The sequence below is a fragment of the Citrus sinensis genome, chromosome 7 (genome assembly GCF_022201045.2).
Source record: "Citrus sinensis cultivar Valencia sweet orange chromosome 7, DVS_A1.0, whole genome shotgun sequence".
NCBI classification, from domain to species: domain Eukaryota; kingdom Viridiplantae; phylum Streptophyta; class Magnoliopsida; order Sapindales; family Rutaceae; genus Citrus; species Citrus sinensis.
In genome coordinates, this window is record NC_068562.1 from 27,777,846 (window position 1) to 27,790,884 (window position 13,039).

General features: G+C 35.7%; 3 protein-coding genes across 5 annotated transcripts; 2 read left to right on the plus strand and 1 right to left on the minus strand.

Annotated features, from left to right (window-relative positions):
- Positions 1 to 66: 66 nt before the first annotated feature.
- On the plus strand, positions 67 to 2,947 carry LOC102621702 (pentatricopeptide repeat-containing protein At4g39620, chloroplastic-like). The gene is made up of 3 exons (XM_006464259.4): positions 67 to 515; positions 1,192 to 2,455; positions 2,571 to 2,947. The coding sequence occupies exons 1-2, from the start codon at positions 126 to 128 to the stop codon at positions 2,302 to 2,304; spliced, it is 1,503 nt and encodes a 500-aa protein (XP_006464322.1). The 5' UTR covers positions 67 to 125; the 3' UTR covers positions 2,305 to 2,455; positions 2,571 to 2,947.
- A 642-nt stretch (positions 2,948 to 3,589) lies between these two features.
- On the minus strand, positions 3,590 to 6,112 carry LOC102621038 (uncharacterized). Of its 3 annotated transcripts, none has more exons than XM_006464256.4 (7): positions 5,957 to 6,112; positions 5,736 to 5,859; positions 5,327 to 5,662; positions 5,172 to 5,218; positions 4,607 to 4,669; positions 4,080 to 4,212; positions 3,590 to 3,814 (listed from the first exon to the last, which is right to left on the minus strand). In XM_006464256.4, exons 2-7 carry the CDS (start codon positions 5,845 to 5,847, stop codon positions 3,798 to 3,800), a joined length of 708 nt encoding a protein of 235 aa, XP_006464319.1. In that variant the 5' UTR covers positions 5,848 to 5,859; positions 5,957 to 6,112; the 3' UTR covers positions 3,590 to 3,797. The 3 variants fall into 3 exon arrangements, with proteins under 3 accessions (XP_006464319.1, XP_006464321.1, XP_052299940.1); XM_006464258.4 differs by having other exon boundaries at positions 5,736 to 5,874; positions 5,957 to 6,102; XM_052443980.1 differs by having other exon boundaries at positions 5,736 to 5,851; positions 5,901 to 6,101.
- A 1,547-nt stretch (positions 6,113 to 7,659) lies between these two features.
- Positions 7,660 to 9,951, plus strand: LOC107176773 (uncharacterized). The gene has a single exon (XM_015529730.1). It carries the CDS (start codon positions 7,660 to 7,662, stop codon positions 9,949 to 9,951), a length of 2,292 nt encoding a protein of 763 aa, XP_015385216.1.
- The last annotated feature ends 3,088 nt before the right edge of the window (positions 9,952 to 13,039 follow it).

The window sequence follows — 13,039 nt, forward strand, 5'->3', positions numbered from 1 at the left end:
ATACGATAGTGGCCCTAAATCTTGACCATATTTCTCACATAAGCCCTCCTCATAATCTGGAAAAGTGGAAATTCACCCACAAACATATCGCGCCACCAAGAAAAGATAAACTCCAATTGCCAAACATGGCCTTGACAAACTTATCGCCTTACTCTCTGCGACTATCCACACTCTCTTCTTCTTCTGCTTCTTCTTCTTCTTCTTCTTCTTCTTCTTCATTCAACCAAAGCTCATCTCAAAATTACAACTTTACCCATCGACACATCCCTCTCAGCCTCAGAACCCGACCGAGGACCGGAATATGCTGCGTTTGGACCCGACCCAGAAGTAAAAGGGGTCGAAAGAGCGAAGAGCTGGAGTCCAAGGAGCTTGTAAGGGTTTTAATGAGAAGTTTTAGTGACAAAGAGCCGCTTGTGAGGACACTTAATAAGTATGTGAAGGTGGTGAGGAGTGAGCATTGCTTTCTTCTCTTTGAAGAGCTTGGCAAGTCTGATAAGTGGCTTCAGTGCCTTGAGGTTTTTTTTTTTTTGGTTCAATTTCAATTTTTTATGCTGTTTTTGTGCAATTTTGGCTTCTGGGTAGTTGGAGTTTGTTGAGTTTCTTGTGCTGTCGCTTGTGTGTATGTTTTCTATAATTATGATTCTGAATTGTGCGTTTGAGTTTTCTTATGGCGTGTTTTGAAGTGCTTTTGACGCCACTATAAGCGCTTTCAAGTATCAAAATTGTAATGTCTGCTTTTACTGACTTGTTGAAATAGGCACAAGCTCTTTTTTCATTAAAAAACAATGGGACTGTTTTCTGGAGAAGTACTTTTAGATGGGGGAAAAAAAAAAAAAAGAAACGCCCCTGAATTGTTTTCTTGGGAAGCACTTAGTATGTGATGTTTTTAAGTGGAATGCTTTTTAGCAATGTCAATACCTTCCGTTTGTGGTTCCATATTTCATTTTAGTCCTAGAGAGAGATGTTTATTCGGGCCTTATACATGAGCATTGTGATCATATTAAGATTAACTCATAGAAATGCAACATAATGAGTATTAATCTGTGATGGCATTGAGTTAATACAATTTGACTTATTTTGTGCAAAGGGAAAATGGGTTTAGATCTAAGGTGTGTCAATGTGGAAGTTGGCATTGCCATGGTGAATTTCTTCAAGCAAACAGTTTGCCTGACTTAAATATTGCATTTTTAGGTGTTCAGATGGATGCAGAAACAACGTTGGTACATTGCTGATACTGGTATTTATTCGAAGTTAATAGCAGTTATGGGGAAGAAGGGCCAAACTAGGTTGGCCATGTGGCTTTTCTCTGAGATGCGTAATAGTGGGTGCCGGCCTGACCCTTCTGTTTATAATGCTCTCATCACCGCACATCTCCACACCCGGGATAAAGCAAAGGCATTGGCCAAAGCACTAGGTTATTTTCAGAAGATGAAGGGAATGGAACGGTGCAAGCCAAACATTGTGACATACAACATTCTTTTGAGAGCTTGTGCCCAAGCTCGAAATGTAGATCAGGTCAATGCTTTGTTCAAAGAACTTGATGAGAGCATCCTTGCTCCTGATATCTATACATATAATGGTGTGATGGATGCATATGGGAAAAATGGGATGATAAAAGAAATGGAATCTGTACTTTCTCGCATGAAAAGTAACCAGTGTAAACCTGATATTATCACATTTAATCTGCTGATTGATTCATATGGGAAGAGGCAAGCTTTTGATAAGATGGAGCAAGTTTTTAAGAGCTTGATGCACTCCAAAGAGAAACCAACACTGCCTACATTTAATTCAATGATCATAAACTATGGGAAAGCAAGGCTTCAAGGGAAAGCTGAATATGTTTTTCAAAAGATGACTGCAATGAAGTACACGCCCAGCTTCATCACATATGAGTGTATCATTACGATGTATGGGTATTGTGACAATGTTTCAAGGGCCAGAGAAATATTTGATGAGCTGTCTAAATTAGGGAAGGATATGAAAGTTTCAACCTTGAATGCAATGCTTGAGGCTTACTGCATGAACGGTTTGCCAACGGAAGCAGATTTGCTCTTTGAGAATTCACATAACATGGGGGTGACCCCAGATTCATCAACATATAAACTTCTTTATAAGGCCTACACTAAAGCCAATATGAAGGAGCTTGTGCAGAAGTTACTGAAGCGTATGGAACAAAATGGTATAGTTCCTAATAAAAGATTCTTCCTTGAGGCTTTGGAAACTTTCAGTTCTTCTCTGGCTGGTTCACAATCTGGAAGTGCCAAAACTGATTTGACCAGGTCACTGAGCACTGCAAAGAGTTAGGTTGAAGAAATTAAATGACTCATTTTTGCATTCTTCTGATTCCTTCCAATCAGGCCTGGATTCAAAACAGAGTTTGTGTATAGTATAGGGATGGTTGACTGGCTGGCTCCTGAATATTTTGCCGTTGGCTGATTTGCCCTCCTATGATCCGGTATTTACTTTCTTCCTCATAATAGAATCTATTTCATATTTTTGAGACATTTTATCTAGTTGTTTTCAATATATCATGACTTTAATAATTTCAGTTTATTGCTGACATATTGCAGTTCTGTGGCTTTAAAATTTATCTTAAAGTGCCACTCTCTGGTTTCTCCTTGCCAAAAGTCAGTGGAATATAAAACACTCTTAAACGTATTCTGTGCTGGGGATTATTTGGGAATTAATTTTGGTGGCGATCCTCCCTGTACCTCACTTTGTATTCCATCTGCTCTTCAGGGTTGACAAAAGCTGCTCTCAGATCCTCACTATTAACCTGATTTCTTCACATCATTAAGTTAAGATAAATTTTTTGATGCATTTTTTTTAGTAGTCTTTCAAGGGTATGTACTTATAATAATGCAACAGTAAGTGCACTTTCCATTTTGCTGAACTGAAACAGGGTCCATTGAAGTAATATATGCTCTCATGTCTCTTTGCCTTTTAATATTTCCTGCCATTTTACCCAGATTCTTTCAATACTGTCCATGCTTTAGAATGAATGGGGTAAAAGTTAAATCTAATTGCAGTCGTTGTTCAATTAGCGGGATTTATCTTTGAAATTGGTTACTTTTGGCGGCATGGGCATCTTTGAGCATGAAATTGGATTTTTCGATAGCTGTTTGACATATATGATCAGATCGATGGATTCAAGATACTGCTGCCGAGATACATAGATGAAAAAATTGTAGCCAAAATTTATGTTCTATTTTATTTGCATGACCAATTGAATACTTCCCCAAGATTCATTGGCTGTAGTATTGCAATCTCACAAAATTATTTGTAGTTAATATCATTATCAAACAATGTCATTTCTAACTCTACTCTATTGTAGGAGAAATAAAACCCTCTATGAATTATGAGAACGCAATCTCAATTAAATTAATACTCAATAAAATTAAAACTTCAATTGAATAATAGGCTTTGCTAATCGACTTAGGGTCAATGTATTAAATTATAATTCAATTAATTAATATTTGCTTAATTAATAAATTTATTTTGGCCACAATATTATTATTTTATCAAGGCTCTATTCTATTTTTTATCATCAAGTCTTGGTCTCAATAGTCAATACCCACATTCTAACAAATGAAGTGGCAAAAGAGCTCCATCTCTTACATAACTACGGCAGGGAAAAACAAAGTCACATTAGTTGTTAAAATGTAACACTAACTTTAGCTAAAGATCAGTGTCAAGGTAACAGCACATTTGAACAAAAGAACAATTACATGTACAATGATGAAAGTACATTTAGAGCAGCCTTAAATGGGCAACCATTGCAGATTCTTGGATTATGATCAACCTTCTTCAGATTCTGCAATCAAGAATTCAAAAATCAGAGCAAAACTAAGACATATTATAAGAATCAAGGATATATTACATCCTCCATTTAAGCCAAGTTTCTGTATACAAATCACAAGATGAAGCAGATACATCTGTCACTTTGTTAGGGTAGGTTACATTGTTTATCCAAAGGGATTCAGAGTACTTCTATTTTCAGAACACAATAAAAGTATTTCTTCTCCCAACAGTTTCAAGATCAAGAATCAGAAAGTGAAATTTCTGATTTAAAGGCATACCTTGTATGGCTCCCATGTTATCCTCTTCATACACCCCAAGGGGCGAGCCATGAACAGAAAGAAGCATCTCACCACGCTTTGGCTGCCTTAGAGTTTTGGGTGTCACCCCAACAGACAGCCTTTGGCTGGTCACCTGCGACGTCAAAGCTCATAATATCAGTGGGGGGTTTCAGCAGCCATATGGCTCAAGGAATTTAGGCACTTTGTGACAAATAAAAAGTGACTGAAGCACACTAGCTTTAATCACCCTCATGATTTCATCACAAAATCATTGGCCTTATTGCATTGTTCTTCCGTTAACAGACATCAAACTGATTTAACTTCAAAATTTTTTATGGTAGAAAGTCTTAGCAGTGCAGGGATTTTTGTTCAATTTCACTGAATCATACGCAGGATGCAGATAGCTGGGAGACTATAAGACAGCTAAATCATTTTCTCAAAACCCAGAATTGTACCATTAGATTTGAACTTTTCATTGAATTTAAAACTGTTAATTCAAATAATGATATGAAGAAGAGGCCACAAACCCCAGGAGTTCGGAGGGCTTCATGCATTCCAAACATTTGAGAATTGGATGGCTCCTCCAAAACCTACAAAACAGAAATGTCAAACTAGAAAAACAATAAACATATGAAAGCTTTTCTTTAATCTTTAGTTAGTTTGAAAAAGCATTCGGAAAAACTTCTAGAATTTACTCTCATGAGTCTGTTGCACGAGGTCCTTTTGCCTGGACTAAACTAATCTGTTCAAATAACATATATTCGAAGCAATCTAACCATAAAATCAAGCATTTCTCAATTTAAAGGCAGAATATTTATCGTGAAATTTTTTACTACGAAAAGAAAAACACTTCACATATCAAGCATATGGCGAAGGGCAGTCATTTTATATTCAGATTTCAACAAGAAGAAAAACACATCAGTTCAAATGCATAACAAACCATGATTTTCTTGACTAACAATTGAAATTCAACTCAAACAATTCTCTATGCTCTTTTCATATATGCTTGTTTTCTACTTTTTAATCTTCAGTTAAGCAACATTTCACGAGGAACCGAAGTAAAAGTATAAAGGTGAGATGGAAAGAACATACAAAGTCTCCGATCTGCAAATTATCAACACCTAGGAGGTTTGTTTTCACTGCAAAGAATAAGGAAACTCAATGTCAAAAACAGTAATGATGAAAATACATCCCAACTCGTGTCGAATGCATCAAGTGGGAGAAAAAATATATATATCACACAATACCTGCTTTGCTTGAGAATCCATAGCCACTAAATGATGGAGCGCCAGAGCAGTAAGGATAACCTATGGACATTCGATGTAAAAGAGAAGCATGTATATCTTTTCCATCAGCATTGTCCATATAGAAATTACCATCTTCATCCTTCCACCGTACTTCAAATTTTCCATTTTTATCATCTCTTAGAACCGTAAGGTTTGGAAGATTCTCTTCGAAAAACTGAAGCACAGGGGTTTGCATTTGTTCCTCATTGAAATATGAGCGGAGCAAGCGCAACCCAGTGAGAGTCTGTTCAAGCTCCACGTCACGAATTGCTCTAACTGCAGCACACTGTCGTTCAACTGAGCAAAAAACTAAATTAGGGTTTTGAAGAAAAATAAAAATTAATTAAAGGTTGGGGATTCCCAAATTTACCTTCTCGGTAAAACAATTCAGCATCTTTATCTTCAACTTGGGACTCTTTAGCCTCTTCGGCATTTGAAGACAAAGCTTTTTTAGCAGGTCTTCCTCTTCGCTTTGGCGGCATTTGTATAAAAATCTAACAAAAGTTTGGCTTAAATTTCAAAATTACCTCAACTAATAATTTTACAAACAAATTATACGCGCACATGACGAATTTCCCAAAAAAGACTCACCTTTTTATGACGGCGGCGATAATTTAACGTGATCCGTCGTCGTTTATGGGCCAATCAAGGGAGGAATTGCGGATCCCCTCACTCACTGTGAGTGTTGAGCGGGAATTTGGCGAATGTATTTTGGGAACTTCGATGTTTGAATTTGAGACTGCTGGTCTTTTGTGGTGACTCCGGTAAATTGAGGTATTTATCATTTGGCCCTTATAATGTTATTCATTTTGAAAATTTGGCCCATAGAGTTGTCCATGTAACTTTTTAACCCCACAGTGACAGATCTCCAATTTTGACAAGTCATTCTTGCCTATCATCCCATTTTTTATCACTATAATCTACTGATACATTATAATTTATGAAAAATAATACAGAAACTCAATGGAGGCTTAAATTAGTACGTACCTTCAATATATAGTTTTGTTCTAAAATTATTAGACTAAAAATATAATTTTGTTCTAAAATTAAGTCATTCTAATATTTTTGAAAATTATCCAGATCATTTGGTAGATGACAACGGCTGTCCTCTTAACAAAGAAGATGGGGACTCATTATATCTTATTGAGCACCAACCCCAGAGAAATTTCATTATAATAATTACAAAAGTTGGACGTTTAAAAAAAGTACAAGAAGAAAGTTGTTATGCATAATAATTTAAAAGAAAATTGGTATCATGTGCCAATAATTCTAGTCTCTAAAAATCAATTGGTTTCTTTTTCTCTCTTTATTCCCCAACGTATCAACTTATTAAAATTCGTGAAGTCAAAGAAATAAGAAACTATTGCTTTCTATTTTCTTATATAGAAAAAGGTAAGTGGATCTATTGCACAAGTATAACAAGTCTTTGGTAACATGTGCTAATAACTCTAGAAAGAAGAAATTAGCATTTTGATATTCATTCAACATTGTCTCTTTCCTACTACTGGTTCTATTAATTGAAAAATAGAGAAGTTTCCATTAGGGTAATATTTAATTTAACAATTCAATGCTAACTGAACATTGAAATCCTAATCATGGTTGAAATTAATTGTATAAAAATTTAAAAAAAAAAATTGCTTTGACATTTTACAAACAACAGCCCTTTCTTTTGTTCACACGTTCATCCTTTCACACGATAAGAGTTACAGAAAATATATATTAATTGAGTAATAACATTCGACTCCATAAATTTTATAAGTTTCAAAATGATGATAGTTAGTCTAATTTTTATCAATATGTCCTACATTCTAATCATAATTAAATGACTAAATTAATGTCATTATATTGAGGCAATATTTAGGATTGAAGTTAAAAAAATAAAAGTATTTTATTTAGTAAGTTTTAACAAAAAATTATGGGTAAATATTTAAAAATTTATTTTTTTAGCAGTTTATTTTATCAACATAACAAAGTAACTTATTTAATTGGCCGCACTAATCCCAAACTATCCTAAATTTTGAGTCTTGACAATCGTATTTCACAATGTAAGAGTTATGATGGTAACTAAACTTACCACTGAAGGATGTTCCAGTCATTAAAGGGTGAGTTGGGGATCCAGTTGATATAGATTAAGAAAGTTCAGTCATTAATTGAGAAATCATAAAAGTAGAGTGACCCAAATGCTATTGTTGTATATATCAGCCTTCAAAGAGCTGCAGCCTATAGCAACTCTGAGATGAAGTTTTCTTTCGCCAGAGCGAAGGGAAAATCAAAAGAAACAAAAGGAAGAGAAAATGGTTAATTTTAGCCTTGGAGGACTCACCAAAATATTTTATACATGGAATTTACGGGTTGCAATCTTGCTAAGTCTTTCAATACAAACCGTTTTACTTCTATTTGCTCCCTTCCGAAAAGGCACAGGGCACAAGCTGATAACCTTGTTCATCTGGCTAGCGTACTTACTCGCACACTGGTCTGCTACTTATTGTGTCGGAGTCATCTCTGAAAATCAATCGTATACGGCTGTGTATGCGGGGAACATTGAGCTTTTAGCACTTTGGCCTTCATTTCTTTTGCTACACCTCGGTGGTTCGGACACCATAACTTCATTTGGCCTTGAAGATAACGAACTCTGGCTCAGGCACTTGCTTGGATACGTATTCCAGGCTGCTGCTGCTGTTTATATCTTCTTCATGGCACTTCCCAACGACAGTGTTTCTATCCCAACGATACTCTTGTTCATTGCTGGAACTATCAAGTATGTTGAGAGGACTCGTGCTCTGTATCTAGCAAGCTTGGACAAATTCCGAGACTCAATGCTTAAAAAACCCGACTCGAAGGTTGAGGCCAAAGTTTCAGCACAAATACTTCACTCAGGATATAACTTGGACTATCTGGAGGTGGTGCACTTTGCTTATCTATACTTCAATCTTTTCAAAGGGTTCATTGTTGACCTCATCTTCAGCTTCAACGAGCGTGAACAGAGCAGAGCTTTCTTTGATAAGCTAAGTCCTGAAGATGCCTTGAGAATAATTGAGGTTCAACTCAACTTCATTTATGGAGTTTTGCATACCAAGATCCGGGTGATGCATTCTGTATTCGGATGCATTTTCCGGTTCATCTCTTTTGGCTCAATTGTGGCTGCGCTTTCGTATTTCTATTTTGCAGTGGATAAGTATCGTTTTGTTGGGATTGATGTTGGAATTACATACACCTTGTTCTTGGGTGCCATAGCCCAGGATGTCGTAGCTCTCTTCATGCTTGTTTTCTCGGATTGGACATTTGTTGCTCTCGGGAATCATAAGAATGTGTCAAGACTTGGGGAGATCAAAAGTAGCATAGCCGCTACTCTCCGTTGGTGTCTCGTTCTCAAGAACCCACAGTGGCAAGAATGTCATGCGCAGCATTCACACCGCGGAATCAAGCATGAGGTGTTGGCTACGCCTTTCTTGTTTCGCCGGTGGTCTGGTTCTGTCTCAGGACACAGCTTGATAAGATATTGGCTCAAGGCACGTCCAAGCAGAGTACACAAAGTGAAGAGTTGTTTGCATCTTGCTTGCGAGAACATCATTCATTACTTGGGAATTGATCAACTGATTCAAAATAAGAAGACTGCGATCTACGATTTCATTCATAATCATGGCATTGGCAGAATCATTCTCAACATAGCCAATATCACAAACAAGGCCGTCCAGTTTCTACACATTTCCAAGATCATTAGTCTTTTAGGTTTTATAACCATGAAACTCATTGATTTGTTAGGCCTAGCTGATATTGTGGATAAGATAAGAATCAATGCATCGTTATCTCATCAGCCATTAACCAAAGAATTGTGGGTGTTTATATTTGAAGAAATTAAAAGAAAAGCTCGGTTTGCAGCACATAATGCAGAGGCTAACAAGAGAATATGTTCAGCTAAAGGTGAAGGGACTCTGCAGGAATTGGGCACAGAAGGTGATGATCTCGTCAAATTAATGAGTTACAGTGCGGATGTTTCTTATGATGAAAGCCTCCTTTTGTGGCACATTGCTACCCAAGTCCTTTACTACACTACAGAAGAAGTTGCCGATGAAAAGACTTACAATGCTAGAGAATTCAGCAAGATGCTCTCTGATTACATGCTCTATCTTTTAGTACTGAAGCCTACAGTGATGAATTCTGTGGCAAGTATTGCGAAAATAAGATTGCAAGATACGAGTGCTGAGGCTGAAAGATTGTTTAAAGAAAAGAGTATAAAACCAAAGGAGGTGAAGAAGGCCTGTGAAAGCATTCTTAACATGGATGCATCTATTGAATTACCACAGGATGTGAAGGAAGATAAAACCAAATCAGTATTATTTGACGGAAGCATGCTGGCCAAAGAGCTTGAAAAGTTGGAGGAGGAGAAGAAATGGGACTTAGTAAGCAAAGTGTGGGTGGAATTGTTGTCGAGTGCAGCAGCAAGTCAATGCAGTGCAAGGACACATGCCCAACAAGTTAGTATTGGTGGAGAGCTTATTACTTTTGTCTGGGTATTGATGACTCATTTTGGCCTTGGAGAGCAGTTCCATATTAGCAACGGTCGGCGAAGAGCGGAAAAAAACTGATTGTGGCAGCTGATCAATCATGTTATTGAATTCGTGTTCCGGAAATCAGATCCTTTTAATGTCAGTGTTTCATGTTGAATTATTTTCTGAAATATCTCAATGTAGAAATGATAAGTTTAGATAATTTTCAAATACATAAATAAAACACCATAAGAAGAACATAAAAATTTTGCTTTTCCTTCTTTGACATGCCACCGGTGTTTCAACTGTTTAGAAGATAGGGGCTTTTTTTAGTTGGCCACTGAGTTGACACGTTCCGACCTTTTTGAAATATATGTAAAAAGTAAAAAAATGAAAATACGAGTCTTGAGTTTTTGTCTTCTCGACAAAACAAAAAAGATATTAAAATTTTCTCCTCAATTTGGGCCTCTTTCGCCTCTTTTCATCCTCAGTTTTCTAGCTCTTTGCTTCTACAATTACATAAATATAACAAAGTTAATAACTTTAAATCTAAAAATGTATGTGCATATAAATCTCCAATTAACGTTTTACATAGATTATTTTTAAACTTGACAACAAAAAGACTTTCTTTCGGTGAAAAAAACACTACATGGACATTGAAAATTTTCTTCGAAGGGAAATAGTAATACACAAAGGTGATGGATATATAAATAATGATGCTTCAAAGAGCCATTAGATAACGCTCTAGTTTAAAATAGAATTAGAAAAGAGAAATTTTTATTTATTGAAGTTTTTTTTCTAACAAATTACATATTTATAATGGAGCAAATCCACTAGTCTAAGAAAACTCAAATGTGAAATAGAATCCCACCTAAATACAAATAAAAAGACTTTAATAACATACTAAAATACAACTCCAATAAAATCTAATTGACAATAGTTGAAATAGTTGTTAGAGATGGCCAACGGGTTGGGCCGACGAAGGAAGGCATATGCGTACTTGTGCTTATGTCATGTCGAGCCCATCATGTGCTTCGTGCACCTTGTCGTGCCTTATTTTTTTCGGCTTAGGCTTGGCATGACACAAGTGAAGCACAATTTCCGTGCAAAAAAAAAAAAAAAAGCATGATAAATTTTTTTCTTTGTTTTTTTAAATTTTTAATGGGGCATGCCAAATTGTTGGCGTACTTTTACAAGCCTATATATATATATATATATTGGATCCATGTACCTCTAATCAAATTTAATAGAATTAAAAATTAAAAATTCAAGTATATATTCAACAATAATAAACTAATAATAGTAAGAGAATGTAATACTAATTATCAAGTTAGACCTTACCGTAATCGAATTCTTTTTTAATACTTAACAACAACAACAACAATAATAATAAATTTTTCTGAATGGTTAACTTAATTGTTAACTTGGACTTACAAAGAGTTATAGATCATAGTCTGTAATAGCATTAATACATATTTATATTTATAAAATCATGATATTTATAATTTTATTTATTAAAATCATGATGTCAATTGTTCATTTAATAAATTATAAACATAAATCAATTAGAGTATTTTTTTTAAAACTAAGAATTAATTGAAGTTAAAAAATTTGTGCTAATAAAATATATTAAAAGGTTTAATTTTAAATTATTTATAAAATCATAAAATTTTAATTTTACTTCCATCAAAAAGTAAAATGTGCTTATTGCGACCTTTTCACATGTCTTGTTTAAACCCATCTCTAATTGTGTTGTTCTTTTAAGGCTCGCGTGCTTAAAATTCTAAACTCGGCCTAACCCGCGTGCGTGCCTGCCATGCCACCTGCCCCATCAAAGTGTGCTTATGCCGTGCCATGCTCTTGTCATGCCACGGCGCCCACCTTGTTGGGCATCTCTAGTAGTTGTTAAAAATAATTAAATTTAAAATGCTTGTCCCACATCAATGCACTGCCGTTCTGATGCCAAAGTATTGGAGGATTTGCTCAGTGCTGTCAAGTGTTGTGCATAAATTTGACCGAATTTGCCTATGGCGGGCTCAAGATCCCCACCTCCTCTATATTGGGCCTAGGCTTTTCAGGGTTCTGGATTTCTTAAGAAACTAGGCCTACACTTGGTCCTAGGCTAGGCCTAGCCCATTTGTCATCCCCGTTTTCGAAACTAAATGAAAAGCATATTTCCCACCAATTGTGAGTTAAATTCGCTAATAAAAACGGACACACTATGTGGCTTCTATTTATGCGGATTGACACTTCACTATTTTTTTTCCCCTTCTAATTAGAGACGGGCAATTTTCAGAAACCTCCCCTGAGGTTTGATATAATTTCACTTAGATGGCGAGTTTGATTGTATTCTCACTTACCTCTCCTGCCGTTAGTATACGTACGGTTTGACCGTTAGTTGATGAGGGTAAATATGTAAAAGACAAGGTAAAATTATAAAAAAATCAAATAACAATAAAAAAATAGTTTAAAATCTATTGGACAATTGTATTAACTGATTAGACACAATATTCATTGTGTAAAAGAGTGCATTTTTCTTTCTCTTCTCTTTTCCCAGCACAAAAAAGTAGTGGCTGTCAATCTCTCACCATTTTCACTCCACTCACCTACTCTCATCTGTTGGAACAAAAAGAAATACACATCAAGAGCATACATAACCCATGAAGAAGAAAAACGTAGGTAGTTGGAGAAGGCCACCGACCGGTGACGATCAACAGAGACCGGAAGATGCCACTGTTATTAGAGTTTGTAAGAGGTTAGTTACTTTATGAAAGTCTAAATTTTATAAATACCTTTGGTTTTCTTGTTTTTGGAGTTTTATAAGTGGTTGTTGGTTGTGTTTCATTTGTCTTGTTCATGGGTTGGTGGTGGAAAAATTGATTAAAAGGAGAATGAGTTTAGCCATATGTGGCCATGAGTTGAAAAAATTTAATTATTAATTATTTTATGTTTGTGATTTACACCATACATAGTGTAATAAGGCTATAAAGCCAAAAATTTGTTATTGTTATGCAAATGAGTGTGTAAAATATAAGTAGTCTTAGCTGCAATTTTTAATTTTCCCGCCAAAGTTTGCTTAAGTTGATATGTTTATGAATTTGCAGTGTTTGTGTGCGCCCGTCGCAGAAACACAGTTTCTGCGTTTTTGGGTGACAAGTTTGTCTCCCGTGCGACAAGTTTGAGGGAT

What these genes read in the sequence shown, in the direction of transcription:
- LOC102621702 (XM_006464259.4), top strand. Translation starts at nt 126, where the DNA reads ATGGCCTTGACAAACTTATCGCCTTACTCTCTGCGACTATCCACACTC. An exon ending in AGTGGCTTCAGTGCCTTGAG is followed by an intron (nt 516 to 1,191) that starts GTTTTTTTTTTT and finishes TTGCATTTTTAG; the next exon opens with GTGTTCAGATGGATGCAGAA.
- LOC102621038 (XM_006464256.4), bottom strand. Translation starts at nt 5,847, where the DNA reads ATGCCGCCAAAGCGAAGAGGAAGACCTGCTAAAAAAGCTTTGTCTTCA. An exon ending in TGGATTCTCAAGCAAAGCAG is followed by an intron (nt 5,219 to 5,326) that starts GTATTGTGTGAT and finishes TATTCTTTGCAG; the next exon opens with TGAAAACAAACCTCCTAGGT. An exon ending in AAGCCCTCCGAACTCCTGGG is followed by an intron (nt 4,213 to 4,606) that starts GTTTGTGGCCTC and finishes TTGACGTCGCAG; the next exon opens with GTGACCAGCCAAAGGCTGTC.
- LOC107176773 (XM_015529730.1), top strand. Translation starts at nt 7,660, where the DNA reads ATGGTTAATTTTAGCCTTGGAGGACTCACCAAAATATTTTATACATGG.